The sequence below is a fragment of the Atta cephalotes genome (genome assembly GCF_000143395.1).
Source record: "Atta cephalotes unplaced genomic scaffold scaffold00083, whole genome shotgun sequence".
NCBI classification, from domain to species: domain Eukaryota; kingdom Metazoa; phylum Arthropoda; class Insecta; order Hymenoptera; family Formicidae; genus Atta; species Atta cephalotes.
This window is the reverse complement of record NW_012130147.1, coordinates 702,384-719,302: the sequence shown is the minus strand read 5'-3', so window position 1 is coordinate 719,302 and position 16,919 is coordinate 702,384. Positions and strand designations below refer to the sequence as shown.

At 31.9% G+C, this 16,919-nt stretch overlaps 2 protein-coding genes across 2 annotated transcripts in view; both read left to right on the top strand.

Annotated features, from left to right (window-relative positions):
• Window positions 1–267: 267 nt before the first annotated feature.
• LOC105624614 (60S ribosomal protein L10a) lies at window positions 268–2,456 on the top strand. The gene is made up of 5 exons (XM_012205970.1): window positions 268–329; window positions 671–826; window positions 1,454–1,602; window positions 1,963–2,135; window positions 2,221–2,456. Exons 1-5 carry the CDS (start codon window positions 325–327, stop codon window positions 2,389–2,391), a joined length of 654 nt encoding a protein of 217 aa, XP_012061360.1. The 5' UTR covers window positions 268–324; the 3' UTR covers window positions 2,392–2,456.
• A 3,466-nt stretch (window positions 2,457–5,922) lies between these two features.
• The window catches only part of LOC105624636 (tyrosine-protein phosphatase 10D), an 11,515-nt gene continuing 518 nt past the window's right edge, over window positions 5,923–16,919 (top strand). The window contains exons 1-20 of the mRNA XM_012205992.1: window positions 5,923–6,325; window positions 6,901–7,179; window positions 7,282–7,566; window positions 7,830–8,093; window positions 8,239–8,577; window positions 9,515–9,844; window positions 10,136–10,483; window positions 11,115–11,405; window positions 11,507–11,710; window positions 11,827–11,932; window positions 13,869–14,095; window positions 14,172–14,248; window positions 14,560–14,694; window positions 14,766–14,888; window positions 14,978–15,126; window positions 15,238–15,373; window positions 15,653–15,719; window positions 15,792–15,890; window positions 16,470–16,547; window positions 16,706–16,765. Of these exons, the coding sequence (XP_012061382.1) occupies window positions 5,923–6,325; window positions 6,901–7,179; window positions 7,282–7,566; window positions 7,830–8,093; window positions 8,239–8,577; window positions 9,515–9,844; window positions 10,136–10,483; window positions 11,115–11,405; window positions 11,507–11,710; window positions 11,827–11,932; window positions 13,869–14,095; window positions 14,172–14,248; window positions 14,560–14,694; window positions 14,766–14,888; window positions 14,978–15,126; window positions 15,238–15,373; window positions 15,653–15,719; window positions 15,792–15,890; window positions 16,470–16,547; window positions 16,706–16,765 (4,000 nt within the window). The remainder of the gene's footprint in view (window positions 6,326–6,900; window positions 7,180–7,281; window positions 7,567–7,829; window positions 8,094–8,238; window positions 8,578–9,514; window positions 9,845–10,135; window positions 10,484–11,114; window positions 11,406–11,506; window positions 11,711–11,826; window positions 11,933–13,868; window positions 14,096–14,171; window positions 14,249–14,559; window positions 14,695–14,765; window positions 14,889–14,977; window positions 15,127–15,237; window positions 15,374–15,652; window positions 15,720–15,791; window positions 15,891–16,469; window positions 16,548–16,705; window positions 16,766–16,919) is intronic.

Sequence of the window (16,919 nt, the reverse complement as noted above, 5' to 3'; positions counted from 1 at the left end):
ATTTATTTCGAGATTGTAGACATAGCACGTTATCAAACGATTATAATCAAAATAGCTATGTAGTTCACGTTTTATCCATACAGAGGCGTTAATGATCTTTAGGTGATTTCTAGTTTCTAGGGTTTCTAGGGATCATCTATAATACGTTTATGCTGCCACCCTAGGGACCTTTATTACATTCGCTATCGAACTGCCATCTATCAATATGCGATGATGCCAATGACGCACTTCCTGTTCCTGCGCCGCACATCTCACGTTCCATTTCTTTCCGGTATCAGTTTCTGAGAACATTGGTTGTGTCCTGTTCGTTCTTTTTGTAATAAAATGACGTGAGTATCTAATCCTATCAAATAATTGCGATCACATGCATAAAGTTTGTCATTTTGCTACGAATAAATGCATTAAACGATAATTATTAACGAAGATACATTATTTTTGGAATATTTTCTAATATAATGCAAGTATTGAAATGCAAATATATAATCATTAATGTGACATTGAAAACCTAAAAACTGTAAATTGTTTTATTCTGATGTAAATAAATGCAGCACTAATTTTTTAATGATTTTATGATGAAAAAAATTGCCAAAATTAGTTTTTCGTACAAAAGAATTTTTGGACTAGCAAAAAGATGACCGTGCACGTGCATTTTATTTCGTTCCGATTGCAGATCGAAGGTCTCCCGCGACACTCTTTATGAGTGCGTAAATGCTGTGCTCCAAAACTCGCAGGATAAGAAAAGAAACTTCTTGGAAACTATAGAACTACAGATCGGTTTGAAGAACTATGATCCACAGAAGGACAAACGTTTCTCAGGCACCGTCAAGTATGTTTCTACCTGACTTTGAGGCATTTTTTAAATCTTAATATCATATTCTTTATTGAGAATATAAAAATTGCTTCATGTAATGTCAGGGAGCTAGATTTTATCTAGCGGACCTGCACCCAGGGTCTTAAATTAATTGGGGAGGTATTTATACCGTTATTTAAATTATATAGGATCATGATCCTATTGGTAAGTTATTATTCTTGGAACATCATCCTTAGTGAAGGAAGAAATGAAATAGAGAATATTTGAAATATGAAATGTTTTTTAAGAATATTACAAATTCTATTTGAAAGTCAATAAACATGTATAACAAATAATTATTTACATATGTTTGTATATCATTTTTACAATTAAAGTTTATTGAGTCGCCAGTGTTCTATGATGTTTTATTTATTGCATGTATTATCTGAGGAATTTGTGTAGTAAATTATTTAAATCTGAGAACATTGGAACTTAGATACTGCTATTTTTTCATATAATTGTGTATATGATATGAAAATTTATTATTCTAACGATGTGATTTTATAATAAAGATGAATATTGCAGAAATCACACATAATCATGTTAAAGTCATGAGACATAAACGTTTATTTAAACATTAATCTAATTATTTTATAATGTTAGGTTGAAGAATATCCCTAGACCAAAAATGCAAGTATGTGTTCTTGGCGACCAACAGCACTGTGATGAAGCTAAAGCTAATAATATTCCATATATGGATGCAGAAGCGCTGAAGAAACTTAACAAGAACAAAAAGCTCGTCAAGAAACTCGGTATGTTAATAATATGCTTTTGCATGTGTTTTAATATGAAATTGTATATTTGACCTTCCCAAAAGCACCATCATTGCTTAATATTCAAACAATGGTGGTCGTCAAGAGGAAGGAGATTAAAATTCTTCACTTGGTGAGGGTAATGTGAATCGTATCATTGCATCTCAATCCGTGTCGATACATATATTTTATTGAATAAAAATCTGTTTAAAAAATCTTTGTTTCCTTTTTACAAAGATATTCTTCTTTAAGTTTAAAATTTTCTTTAAAAAATTAAAGAAACTACCAAACTTTTAATATGAGTTATGGTACTTATTGAAAATTAAAATTATATAATTTTCTTTATATTTTTTTTTATAGCAAAAAAATATGATGCATTCTTGGCTAGCGAGTCCTTGATCAAGCAAATTCCTCGTCTTCTGGGTCCTGGTTTAAATAAAGCCGGTAAATTTCCTGGACTGTTGTCTCATCAAGAATCGATGGTCGGCAAGATTGACGAAGTCAAGGCCACCATCAAATTCCAAATGAAAAAGGTGCGTTATACTGAATAGTTTTCTGTTAAAATTTTTTCTTCAATATAAAACCTATCTTTTTATAATGATTGTTTTTGTTCTACAGGTATTGTGTCTGTCAGTAGCCGTTGGACACGTTGAAATGACGCCTGAAGAGTTGGTGCAAAATGTCCATCTCTCAATAAACTTCCTTGTTTCTTTGTTAAAAAAACACTGGCAGAATGTGCGATCGCTTCATATTAAATCTACGATGGGGCCACCACAGAGACTGTACTAAGTTACACTTGGTACAATACATTTCGAATGTATGTTCATTGCAATAAAACTGAAAAAGAATCCAAATGATAAATTTATTTTATTTTCTTCTTTCATCATATAGATGTTCTTCAATGTTTCAAATGCGATGCTATAAATTAATTCAAATTCTTAGAACATTGATAGGATAGATACTTGTTTGTATAATCTTAGCGACATAAGAAACATATCGATAAAGCTTTGTCAACTGTATGATAGAAAGAATCGTGAATATAAAATATTTCTAAAATAATTCAAAAAATATATTAGCTTTTTACGTACATAATAAGTTTTTATATTTTGAAGTAAAATCTTAATTTAATAACTCATATCGGAAAAAAACGGGTAGAAAAATTTGACAATATTATATATAAGCAGAGTTGATGAAGACTAATGTTTTTTTTCTTTTAAGAGTAAAACATATTTTTTCTTAAATATTTTTAATGCTTCAAATGTTCTTTAAACAGTATTAAAAAGAAAACATATTAAAACATTAAAAAAATTAATTAAGCATATTTAAAACATGTTTTTTAGCCTGAAATATAAATGATTTAGTTAATGATAAACGTATCTCATATTTTGATGTATTTTCGAGTAATTTAAGAATTCAAATTATTTTTGTTTTATCGTCTTATTGCACGGACAACATGCATGTTCAAAAGATTTCTTTCAAATATGCGTGTTGCCTGAGGTACCTGCTAGAATTTGTTAAAATCCCTCGGGAGAAATATGTGATAGGTAAGGGTCTACGTGTCACGCGACAATAGGCGATAAAGGATGTAGCCGGACTCTGGATCCGGTTCATGGATACTTGTTTAGGGACCGCGTTTGTGTGTGGTTGTATATATGTGTGTGTGGTTGTATATATGTGTGTGTGTGCGTGGGTCCTACCGAGGTCTACTAAGCTCGAACAGACACCACAGCCACGCTATTTCCAACGATCTTTGTGGGGGCAGTCCGGTGGCGGTCGCTGTGAAGAGACACATGGTTTCGAGTTCCGCTTCGTAAGCAGATGCCAACGGAGCCGAGGACCTGCGTTTACTCTTTTGCTCCCACTTTTCGCACTTTCACGCTTAGCGATCCTTGCGAAATTCTCTGGACTACACGCATTCCTTAATTTGTTTCTTCGCAGGATTTTTGGACGAGCATCGATGGAGTAAAGTTCGGGTAAGTTCGTTGGTGATGAATGCCATGTGCTTCGAACTTCTTTTCGAGAGTCAGAGATAGTATATGGATCATCTGAGATCTTGATATACAATTATTTGAAATATTTCATATTGGAAATACTGGAGCTTATATTTATATATCCAATATAAATATATATAAAAAATTAATATATAATTGATATATAAAATATTTTAAAGATTTATTATTTACATTTAGAATGAGATAAAAAAATGACCCGTATATATGTTGATAAGATTCAGAAGTATTTACATTAGTGGTTGAAAATAAAAGATTTTGTTTTAATTGTTAAATTGTGAGTATAATAAAATTCCAATTACTTTATAATTTTCAGAAATAAACGTATGTTTTAATTTTAACATTAACTATTATATTTTTGAAACATATTCACGAAAATAATAATGTTAAAAAAACGAGAAAATAGAAATAGGAGAAGAGATAAATGTAATTGATAAATAATGATAATACTCGCAGAAAGAATGATTTGCTGATACGCAGAACTGATTTTTATTTCTGATAAAATTGTTAGCTTCCGTAAAATATGATAAGCACATATAACTAGAGTTATATTTTACACATTTTATTATATTATGGCAATGCAAAAAAAAAAGTAAATGAGATTAATAACCGAATCAATTATAAAGTATCAATTATAATTCATGAAAAAGAGAAAAATTCGAGTTTCTAGAATCACAAAATTATTACTGTAAATGGAAAAAGCTAGCATCTCTTAGATAGGGTACTTCTGAGAAAATTTACTTGATTCATTTGATTGCGAAAAAATCATTTAGACGATACGGAGTAGAACAAAAATAAATGTCTCCCGTTTCTCAAATTGACGTATGATTGGCGCGACTCGACGTTAGAAATTTCGCGGATTTAAACAGCAATATCGGAAAACGGAATTATCAACGCGGGATGGAAAAATCAGCGGTCGGCCTTCCCCGTGAACGATACAGAGAGAATGTAAAAAATTGACCGTGCTGTGAGGGTCGGATGGACGGCCGGCGCTTGTATTTTATTAATAAAGTGGCCGCAAAAGAGTGCACTCTTCTCGAACGAGTGGACTCTAGCTCGTTATCAGTGATATCAACTACCAGAGCGACGACAAACAGCCAACCGGGCGGAAGGCTGTCAACGAGCGCGGTTAAGTTGGGCAATGATTATCGAAAGCGCAGACAACGACGACGAATAAGTTACTGACGTTCTTTAAACAGTCAATGAGAGACCCGCGACCCGATACAGTATCGCGCACAGTATTATCGATATAAATTATCGATTCGCAATCGGTATCAAGTATTGTTCCTATATAATAATCCATCGATTGTGAAATCCTCAGTGTTGATCGAAGACAAAAGAAATGTGATGCTTTGTGAATTTTCCGGTAATTTCCGCTCCAGATTAGTGTTAATATATATATTGCAAGTTATCATACATAAATGGAATGGATGGATCGGCGACATCTATTATCATATATCGATGTATATACAATATATAATTGATAATGATAAAATAAGAGAATGAGATATTTGAAAATATTGCAGATTACTTTGATTCGAAGCCGATTTTTCTCGGAATGAGTCGTTCATTTCCAGGGAAAAATAAAAATCGGATCGACATCTAATCGACGTCGATCTGATTTTTATTTCTCCCTGAAATTACAGTTTGCAATTTTTAATTATACATCTTCAATTATGTATCCTAAATTTTAAATTCAAATTTCACGGAAATAAACTTCCGTTTGCTAGCGTGCAAAAAATCCTTTTTCTTAATTACATAATTACATAAAATTACAAATTTCGAGGAAAAAAAAACCAAGATATATTCTTGAATAATGACGCACGTATACACGATCCTTCGGACGGGCGTGAAAGGAAATAGATATGACCGCTGTGCAAATCAAGGCTTTCCAAATCATTTCCGCTCTGTGTTAACTGAGGATGCGCTTTATTTTAATAGAAATCTTTAGCTCTTGCGTCAGTGATGATACTTGAAAATATTGCATTGTGACTCGCTGCAAGAGAAAATTATGCTCAAAGTCACGTAAAATTCTTAGAAGTTGAAATAGAAATACATTTTCTATATTCCCAAAATATTCATATTTATATTCATGTAATTAACATAACGTAATTAAATAATTAAATTATAACATAAATTCTAAGAATTTCGTCACTTCAGCGAATAACACGAATGTAACGAATTTTTTTATTTAGCAAGACTATCGATTTTACTGATTTCTGATTCTCGCATTAAAACGTGTAAGTTATGATATTTCACAACAATTGGGACGTGTGATCGGCTTTGCTTTGTTTGCAGCGTTCATTAGAACATGTTCCTTGAAAAACACCTGCAGATACTACTTGTTCTCGCTCTCCGCTTCCTCTGTGTTCTCTGCAACAATGACGTATCTACGTCGAGTGGGACAACAATCGTCAAGTCGACGGAATTGGATTATAATTCCGGATCGACGGAAAACCTTGGGATGATTTATGATGTTGAATCTACAAAAAATACTTTCGTGACGACGATCATAGACGACAATGAAATCACGACTTCCTACGGATTCACTGTGGAACCCCTGAATACTGTTTCCCATCTGGTCACCGATAAGACCTCGTCATCCACTGTCGATCATATTACGAAATCTGTTACTGTGCCCAATAATGTGATTTCCATCAATAGCACAATTAATAGGACGATCTGCAATCCGGAGTGGCCAGTATACACAAGCGGTAAGTAAATCGATCGTATTTGTATATTGATATAAAATCCAATTATTTAAGAGATTAAAGAATTCGCTTTAAAAATTAATATCCATTAGAAAAAGCACTAGTATATATAAAAATAGTATATATAAAAAAAAGCACTAGTATATATAAACTAGTATATATAAATGTTGAAAGCATTAGAGGAAAGAGATTATCAATGACCGTTATTAAATGTATAAAAATACTATAAAATATTATAAATATTATATAGTATGAAAACATATACATGTATTACAAGAGATTTCTATTTTCAAAGCTCATCTTGATAATATTCATATACCAAGTACTTTTCTTGAACCACAATCGTAAATTGAAGCTAGAAATAATATCGTAAATTACATTGATCGTCAATTTTGCATATAACGATCTATTTTGATCGAAGATAGGAATCTTTCTCTTATTTGATTTATTTTCATCGATTTAAATTTTATTTATAATTATATTACTAAATTGTTCGGAAAATGATTAGCGATTCCTTGCGGTATGTTTCATCTTGAAACTTTTTTCTGTGCATTTGTATCTTGCAATTTTGTCCTCAGTTGATACAAAGGAGGTAGTCGATTTGAAGACGAATGATATAGGCACAGAATGGATCGTTCTCTCATGGAAGTCTCCATGTAAAGTGACAAATTCTTCGATAATATATTTAATCGAAATATGCGATGATAAAAAAAACTGCACGCAGACATACAACATTGACACCTGGCATAACGCTACCGATCTGGATCCATGCACGCAATATGAATTTAAAGTGAAAATTAATACCCAATACTGGAATTCTAAAGGAGTCGTTCTATCAGCTACAACGGCCAGTGAGTGTACAATTTATTTATTGAATATAATGCCTATACTTTATCGAAACTAAAGATCCGTTAAAATGAGAAATTAACGAATATCTTTATCGCACTGATTCTCTTCAGTTCCGGATTTTTGGGACGCGGACGTAATCTCTCTAAGCGCACGTACCATCAGTGTCAACGTTATTCAACTGACTTGGCAGGCGCCTGCAATTCACGAGAAATGCATATCCAACTACTCGATTACCCAGTGCGATGAAAAGTCTTGCAACAAGACCGCGGTCTTTGTCACGAATTACACTGCTTACGATCTCGAGCTATGCACAGAGTATTATTTTACTGTCAAAACGGTGATGCTGTCTGTGGAGTCCTATGGCGTAAACGAGACCGCGAAGACAGTTTCGCCGAGTAAGCTTAAGTTATTCTAGCAGAATTGGTGGAGAAGTGAAAAGACAGTAGCGAAGAACATCTAAAATGTCTGTGAAATTTGTAATCAATTTGTTTCTGCAAAATTGAGAGATACTTATCAAGCTTTACCATTTCAACATCTCTTCGTGAATAAATTAAAGTTTTGTCACAGTGTGCTCCGCTTATATGCTCACTTTCCATCAATTCCAAGACAATAAGTCTCGATCTTCGATAAATTTGTCTGATACATAGACAATTTGCAGAATTGTCGGCACCGCAGTCTTTTCATATAATACCCGGTAATTTTTCGCTGACTGTTAAATGGGAGCCTCCGGAGTCTGGCACATTCTGCCTGAAGCATTATTACATAACTACGAATTTTAACTATACCACTAATACCACGAACACGAGTGTGATAATTTCGCATTTGCACGCTTGCAAGATGTATCAAATATTTATCAACGCTGTGAATGAAGATGACAAAGAAGGAGATACAATAGACAAGAGCGCTACCACTCTTCCGTATAGTAAGCAAAATTGACTTAACTTTTTGCTAATTGTTGCAAATTCCGTCTCCATATAATATTGATATATAAAATCCAATATTAATTCAACATTCGCTCATTTCGAAGAAAATAGAATATAATAAAAAAATTTTCTTCAATATTTCAGGAACGAATCCACCACTTTTGCATACTCCAGGAATACCGCCAAGTGTTAGAAGCTTGTCGATGATTTGGACTATTCAGAAAGAGAACAATCATTGCCAGCTATCGTCTATAATAACTATATGCAATTACACAGAGAAAAGAGGGAAAGGCTACGAGCCCGAGAATCGCGTGTCCCCGATGAACATAAATCCCGATATTGCTGCAGAGCCTGTTTTCGTACTAAATACAACCATAGAGGGACTAAGTCCTTTCACAAGTTATACTTGCTGGGCGCATACCGTTAATATTGCAGGATACAGTGATTTAAGTGTTGGAGTTAATGCCACAACTTTGGAAGATGGTACGCGCACTCTATTAATATTATCGTTTAATTAATTTAATGTTTCATATCATGTATGTTAATATGAAATTCTTATATCAAATTCTTATATCATTTGTCTTTTTAATTATATTTTTTCTAAAAACAAAAATAGTCAAAATTTTTAAATGTCATCTTGGTTTTGTAAATGGAAGATGATATCAAACAAAAATATTTTTTTAAATATTTTCTTTATTCCACTATTATCTATAGTTTTAACGCTATCTTCTGCCCTACAATAATTTTTTAATTTATCTCCTAATGTACCTACTTTTCAGAACAAAACATAGTTTATTCATCTTTCTTATCGTCATTTTCTTATTTCTTACTTTCTTAACAGCTATAATATTGTATTCTCTCCTCACCTCTTCTCGATATTCATCTAAAACAAAAGTTCAGAAGCCAAGTTTAATTATTTATTTCAACTCAGATACTATCTGCCATCTCATTGTCTAATATCACTCAAATAATACGCAACGAAAAAAACAACGATTAAATATCCAAAATTATTAATAGTTTTAAGATAAGAGATTTTAAATCTATAATTTAAAGAATAATAAATATTATTTACATTGATGAATTAAAAACGACCTATACTTAATGATGTGACTGATTGTTGGAAAGTTAATTATCAATCATGCCGGAGTACTTCATAAATAAGCAGTACAATAAAATGCACAATAACTCATAATGCACAATAACTCACAAACATTCTCCATATTTCCAATATGGAGAAATTTCGATTCTCTATGAAATGTAAATGTTGTACGTGCAAATCCACTAAAATGTAATTTTAAATAATTTTTATCTGATTCCAGCCGTTGTTCGATACCACCTTCCCCTAATACTACAGGCTATATTTAATAATTGATTATATAATTTAATGTTTCATTTTAATTAATATTTCTTATTATTTTAGTGTCATCTCCACCTGAGTTTTGCGTCAGAAATATCACAGACTCACAATTCTCTTTGTCTTGGAACGAACCAGATTATTTACCCGGTTATTTAAAAGAATTTGAAATCGTAATCTATTGGAAATCATTATACTCGATTCCAAATTGGTGCCCTCGTGAAGAGCAAGACACGCCGGATCATTCTAAAAAATTTAATGTAAGTGGAAGCGTGTTTGAATACAATTATCTTGAAGCAAAAGGATTTACAGATTATAAAGTACATATGAGAGCAAGAACAGGGGAAGGATGGAGCAACAATAGCGATCCATATATGTTTGCAAGTGATAGTGGAGGTACATTTCATTTTTCTTTATTTCATTATAATGCGAGATTATTTCTCAATAATTATTTGAAATATTAAGCTGTTTTTGTGTGTATAATATCTATTATAATATTTTTTCACAAATAAAATTTTTGATACAAATAATTTGAACTAAATGTATTGATAAATAATTAGCATTATTATTAGTAAAATATTTATATAATTACGAAGATCATTTAATAACTATAACATATACCTGAGTCTTTTCATCTTTCTTGAATATTTTAATTTTAAATTAAATGTTATGATTATGATTATTCAGTTCCAGGCGCAATTTCGAAATTCAATTCCTCATCTATTACAATCAAAGAAAATTCAAATGACACAAATGTATTGGATACAATTCTAACATGGGGCTTACCATGTTCTTTAAACGGTGAACTCGAATTCTTTAATGTATCGGGTGTTGGTACTAGATCTGGATATCCACCCCATTTTATTTTCAAGAAATATGAATGCACGGATTACATTCGCAACGATTACATGTGTTCGATAAATCTCAAGGAGTTGAAAGGAGAGTATAATTATAATTTCACAATATCCACCAAAGTCAAAAATGTCGGTACACTCGGATGGCCGGTTAGTCAAAACGTGCTATATCCTGCCGGAAGTAAGTATCAATATGAATATCAATTCTCATTAATAAATCTCTCCTTTAATATTAGGTGTAGTAAAAAGAAATCCATTATTTTTGCATGAAATTGAATGGAAAAATAATGAATTTTTTTTTACTACACTTAATATGTTAAGCTTTCCTTAGATTTATATCAAAATTCGAGATAAAATTCTATATATAACTTTATGCATCGAATAATATAAAAAACACTTAATATATAACACTTAATATATAAACTTTATATATTTATAAAAATATACTTTTGTAAATAATTAAATGCACGATTTGTAAAATTATTGATTCGTAACAATTTTGTTCTAAAATTTTGATAGGAATTGTAAATCGTTTAAAACAGACTCTAATTATTATTACTATCATTGCGTTCTCCATGTAAGTTGCAAAAGAAGTGACGGAACAAGTGATAGTCCTGTGATAAAAAATATAATAATATAATATATAATAAAATAATATAATAATAATATATAATATATATATATAATATATATAATATATATAATATATAATATATATATATATAATATATATATAATATAAAATATGATAATAATATTTTCTTCAATTTTTCTGCAATTTCACAATTAAGAGTTTTTTTTTCCTATCATAGTACCGCCACAGCCTACAGATGAAATTATTAAATCAATCACCCTGGATCCGTACAAGGCGCGTAAAACTACAACGACTGCTGCAATTTTGCTACCTCTATTCCCCAATACCAGCGGCGAAATCAAGTATTATGCGATCATGGTAGCGAAGATGGGATACAATAATATACGAGCAAACACGAGGTTCAACCCGAAGAGTAATAATTGGCCTAATGCGCCCTCCTGGGAGGAAGCAATGATGAACGATTTCTCAATCACGTATCAAGCGACATGGCCACATTGGAATCCTTATCGTAGGTGATATGCCCGTAGACAGATGCAGGATTGTTTACAAAGCGATGAAACGCGAAACCTCGCTGCGCATACATTATTAAATACTTATGACTCTGTTTAGCGAATTACATTGCTGATTACGGCCTCATAAAAGCCGTCAAGTATACGATTGGGGAGGATGTTAACTGCAAGGAGATCTCGTCCAACATGGATGAACGGGTATATTGCAACGGGCCTCTTAATCCGGATACATGGTACCACATCAGAATGAGGGCGTTTACTGACGGTGGTTACACTGATTCTGAGATATTTATGATAAAAACGAGTAAGTATAAAGTATGTTGTAATTATCGGTCGGCAAATAATCTAATACAAACATATAACAGAAATATGAAAAACACATATTTCATCTTGTTTCTTTCTTTTTTTTTTCCATGCCAGACGCAGAACTCAATATCGTTCTCGTTATCGGAGCTGTCTTCGGCATTCTTTCCGTGGGAATAATAGTGACGATGATGTTGCTTGTACGAAAATGCTCACCGTACATGTAAGACAAGATTTCATTATTATTATATACGTACAGATAAAAAAAAGAGAGTCATTAACGCATACCAACATAAGTTCTTGTATCTTGATACTCTCTCGTTCTTTAAACGATGTCGATCGAAGATAGTTGGAGTTATCTCGTTCTACATCGCGTAACAGCAATCTATATTAGATAAGATTTTTATAGTTTCTGAAAAAAATGTTTCAAGTAGCTGCAATAATATTCCACCGAAATCACGTCACGGCGATGCGTAAACTTGAAAGTATACAGGACAGGTGGACGCGCATTTATGAACAATGATCGATATTTATTGTATGACTCAGAAGAGAGAACTATAGTTAAAGCGCGTGAGCAAGGTCGCGCGATGCACGCGCGTCTATCGCACGCTAAAATATACAGTACATTACGGGCTCGGTGCTCGATGAAGTTTAAACATCGTCGAACTACCGCGTGCTGAGCACTAAAAAGTCGAGTGTATTTTTACATTACTTCGGAAATGTTTTCGGGCGTGCGCGAGAATGAAATGCGAGTGAGACAATAGAAATAAACGCCGATGAGATTAATAGAGATTCGGCTATGATTCTGATCTTTACGAAGAAACCGAGTCCTTGAGTCCGTTTCTAGTCAGACGCGTATATGTTTATTGCGTAAGTTTTCGTTATTCCCCTACTGTGAATGAGCTACCTACGCTACACCGGCGAAGGAAAGACATGCGTATACACGAAACACGGATACTATTGCGCACTTCTATGATTCTCTTCGTTACTTCGATGGCGTTCGTTAAATGCGTTAACAGAAACGTTAAATCCACTTTTAGAGATCAATTTTCTAATCTCCATTATTTTACACATATATGTGTGTTATATATTATATTATTTTTTTATTACATACGTTATTTTATTGTACGTGTTATTATTTTATTGTGATATATATATATATATATACATACACATATATACATAGATTATATAAAAGTTTTCTCGTTTTTTTTCAATAGACAGCTTTTGTCAAATTAACATAACGTGAATGTATTTAACGAGAACGAAATAATGAAACTACTTGAAAAATAGTAGAAAAAAGAAGGAAAAAATTTCGCTTAATACATTACAATTTTAGCTTTAACATAAAACTTATCTTTAAATTTGTTTAAAAAAGAAACGAGAAAATTTTTTAACTACACACACACACGCACACACACACGCACGCACACACACACACACACACACACACACACACACGCGCGCGCGCGCGCGCGCGCACACACGCACACAAAGTGATGGATTTACACATTTTTGCACCCTAAGCCCTGTACTTCTTGGCGCCCTTTTAAGACCTTGGCGTTCCTTTCAAATGAAAAATAAAAAAAAGTATCAAAAGATATCATTTTTTCACCAAAACGTCAAGATTTTATTTTTGTGTGTCAAAGCACTACTTCAAAGTGCTATATTGGCAAAAATGCGTCACAATTGACAATCCTACACAAATATAAAATTAATTTTCCGTTTGTTCTTTTTCGAAGAATTCTATCCTAGTTCTGAACTATAATGCAATAGAATGAAACAAACCTGTCTCTAACTTACCACTCTAACTTATTGCATCGGTGTACACCGATGTTCAGAACTTGTTGTGAAAAAAGAACAGATCTTTTAATTTTGGTCTCTAAAAGGATGACACTCTTGTGCTCCTAAAAAGATGGCGTCCTTAAGTCCCTCGTGAGCCTCTAAATCCGCCGTTGTGCGCGCGCATATACGCACACACACACACACACACACACACACGCGCGCGCGCGCGCGCGCGTAATTTTTCAGACGTATCTTATCTTCATTAGATTTTTGATCGCGTATTTATTGATTAAATATATACGCACGATAAGATATATTAATACATCTTGTACGATTTATAGAATAAATCTTAGCCGCAATTTCTTCTATTACAGAGTATTGCGAAGATTTCTTCACTCTGACATGCCCGGCTCACCTGTGCCCGCGCCGTTGACCAGAAGAAAATTCATGAGCCATTGTCAGCAATTGGTAGACAATCCTGGTAAATTGAGCAATGAATTTCGGCTGCTCCAGACACTGAGCGTCGATTTGCAAATGCCCACAAATTCAGCTTGCTTGCAAGCTAATCGAAAAAAAAATCGTTACTCCGATATTTTACCATGTACGAACTTGTCTTGCAATTCACTCACGCATACTTACAACTTGCAGCAACTATTATATACGATTTATACTTTCAGATGATTTCTCAAGAGTAAAGTTGGATGTAATAGACAACGACCCTAATACGGATTATATCAATGCATCATTTATAAAGGTAAATATTTTACATACGTACATGTGTATTAATCCGATAATTCCTCTATTAAAAACTGAAATAATTTTTTCTTAAATAAAAATTTCATAAATGATTCTAAAAAATATAAATGAAAACATGATTTTAAATTGCATCTAATTAGAAGAAGAAAAATTCTTTTATGAATTGGATCTTGGAACATGCAATTTCAAAATAATTTTAAAAAGTTCAAAATTATGAAATTTTGTTAAAGGAGAAATCATCTCTATTTTTAACAAGAATTATTGAATGTCCTAGACAAATGAAAAAAATATGAATTTATTTTACATCAGGGATATACAGGAGAAGATGAATACATAGCTTGTCAAGGTCCAAAAGAGGAAACTACTTATGATTTCTGGAGAATGATTAATCAATACAACATTAATATTATAGTTATGCTGACACAGTTGGTCGAGAAGGGCAAAGTAAATTACAATTATCGATAATAATTAGCATAATGTTAATGCAATTTATCGTACATTAATCTGCTTTTCAGGAGAAATGTCATCAATACTATCCGATAACAGGAGAAATATTTCGATATGAAGACATGATAATACGATGTACAAGTGAATTGGACTTCAGAACACATACCCAAAGAACACTTGTATTACAAAAGGTATCTTTTTTAATATGAATAATACACATATATATACTTACAAAATTTTTTATGAAAAAAACATTTGTAAAAAGTACAAATAATTACAGGAAAATAAGAAAAGAAATATTATTCACTTGCACTTTAAAGACTGGCCTGATCACGATGTCCCAGAAGATTTTGATCCAATGATCAATTTTTGCCAAATAATGCGCCGCAATATTATCGCTAACAAAAGTTCCGTCGTTGTTCATTGCAGGTATGAACAAATTATCTACGAACAGAGCTGTTTTGCATTTTACAGTTTCAATCATAACGATTGTTGTTAATTCATTTCTTCTTAATAATAGAAAATATCATTTCTTTACAGTGCAGGGATTGGTAGAACAGGAACATTAATAGCGATAGATATACTTCTGCAACAAATTAGAGATAATAGAAAATTAGATGTATTTGGAACTGTGTATAGATTACGACATCATAGAATAAATATGGTACAAAGAGAAGTAAGTGATTCATAGTTAAATAATACTAACATAAATTAGCAAAAAAAAATTGTAATTTATATTTCGGTTGGATAAGAATTAATATTGAATATTAAAATTTAAGAAGTTGCGAAAAATCGATGTTTTTATTAAAAAATAATTAATTCGACATTTCATCGAGTCCATATGTTACATATTTGTTTTCTTTTTTATCAATTAAAAACTATTATATACATTAGTACAACTGATGTACTTGTATAAATTCGTATAATATATAATATAAAAAGAACATTTTTTCAGAGTCAATACGCTTACATATATAATTGTATAAAACAAGTACTCAAGAACCCTTATTTCTTAAAAACTTGTAAGTATCCTTTAAAATTCTATTCTTGATATACTTCTTCAGAAAAACTTATATTATCTTGCATTCTCATAGACAAACCACCACCAGTTGAGCCAATATATGAGAACACTCCTAAGAAAGCCAAAGACACAACAAATTCAGACACAACTCTAGTCAACAATCTTGAAATATGTATGTTTTATATATTTAATATATATATTTTATTCCCTGTAGCAGACTAGATATTTTCTTTAGTTTTATGGTATTATTAATAGTATAAAGAAAGCACGATAGAAATAACACTAATCTATTTTGTACTACAGAATGAGAGTCTCTCCAACTATTTAATACGTGATGAGGTAGGAACAAAATGCTTGGATCGCGTTGTTTTTTCCCGCTTTGCATTTCCCTCTTGCTTTACTTATATATATTTCTCACTATTTCGTGTATTTATTTAATATCATTCAAGCTAAACATATAACATTCATTGCTTCTCTATGTATGATTTGAGAATAATTTTGCAGCTGATATATGCTTGCTATGAATTGAACATAATGCAATATGGAACGAATAAATTGTATTTTAATTAGTGAATGATTATTTTTGGCATTATATTAAAAAGCAAAATTTTATTGTGGTGTTTTTTTAACAACTTTTGTAAGCTATAATTATCGAACTGCTTTTTTGAGTCAGTTCTATATTGCACAATTGTTTATATCTTTATCTAATTATTAAACTTTCTAATATACTGCATGATTAAAATTATTCCAGTAAAAAAACATAACTCCATATCTCTGGAATCAATCGATACTCTCTTTTCTCGATCCACTTCAAGCATAAGAAATAGCGGTAAGACTGAAATAAAATCTCATGAATTTAAACTATAAGTACATATTAAATATATGCTGTATCAAAAATGGCAAGAAAAACATGATGTTTAATGTTATCTGTTTGAAATGTCATTTATATAATGTAATAGATTTTATCTTATATAATTTTATTTTAAGATCTGAGACAATGCAAATCAATGGATGCCTTAAATACAAAAACTCATCACATACCTATAGGTCAGTAAGAGATATCAGTACATGTGTTACACATACACACACACACACACACACACACACACACACACACACACACACACACACACACACACACACACACACACTAACTATATATATATACTATATATAATAAGTAAGTTAATTAATTAACAAC

What these genes read in the sequence shown, in the direction of transcription:
- LOC105624614 (XM_012205970.1), top strand. An exon ending in AAAGCTCGTCAAGAAACTCG is followed by an intron (nt 1,603 to 1,962) that starts GTATGTTAATAA and finishes TTTTTTTTATAG; the next exon opens with CAAAAAAATATGATGCATTC. An exon ending in TCAAATTCCAAATGAAAAAG is followed by an intron (nt 2,136 to 2,220) that starts GTGCGTTATACT and finishes TTTGTTCTACAG; the next exon opens with GTATTGTGTCTGTCAGTAGC.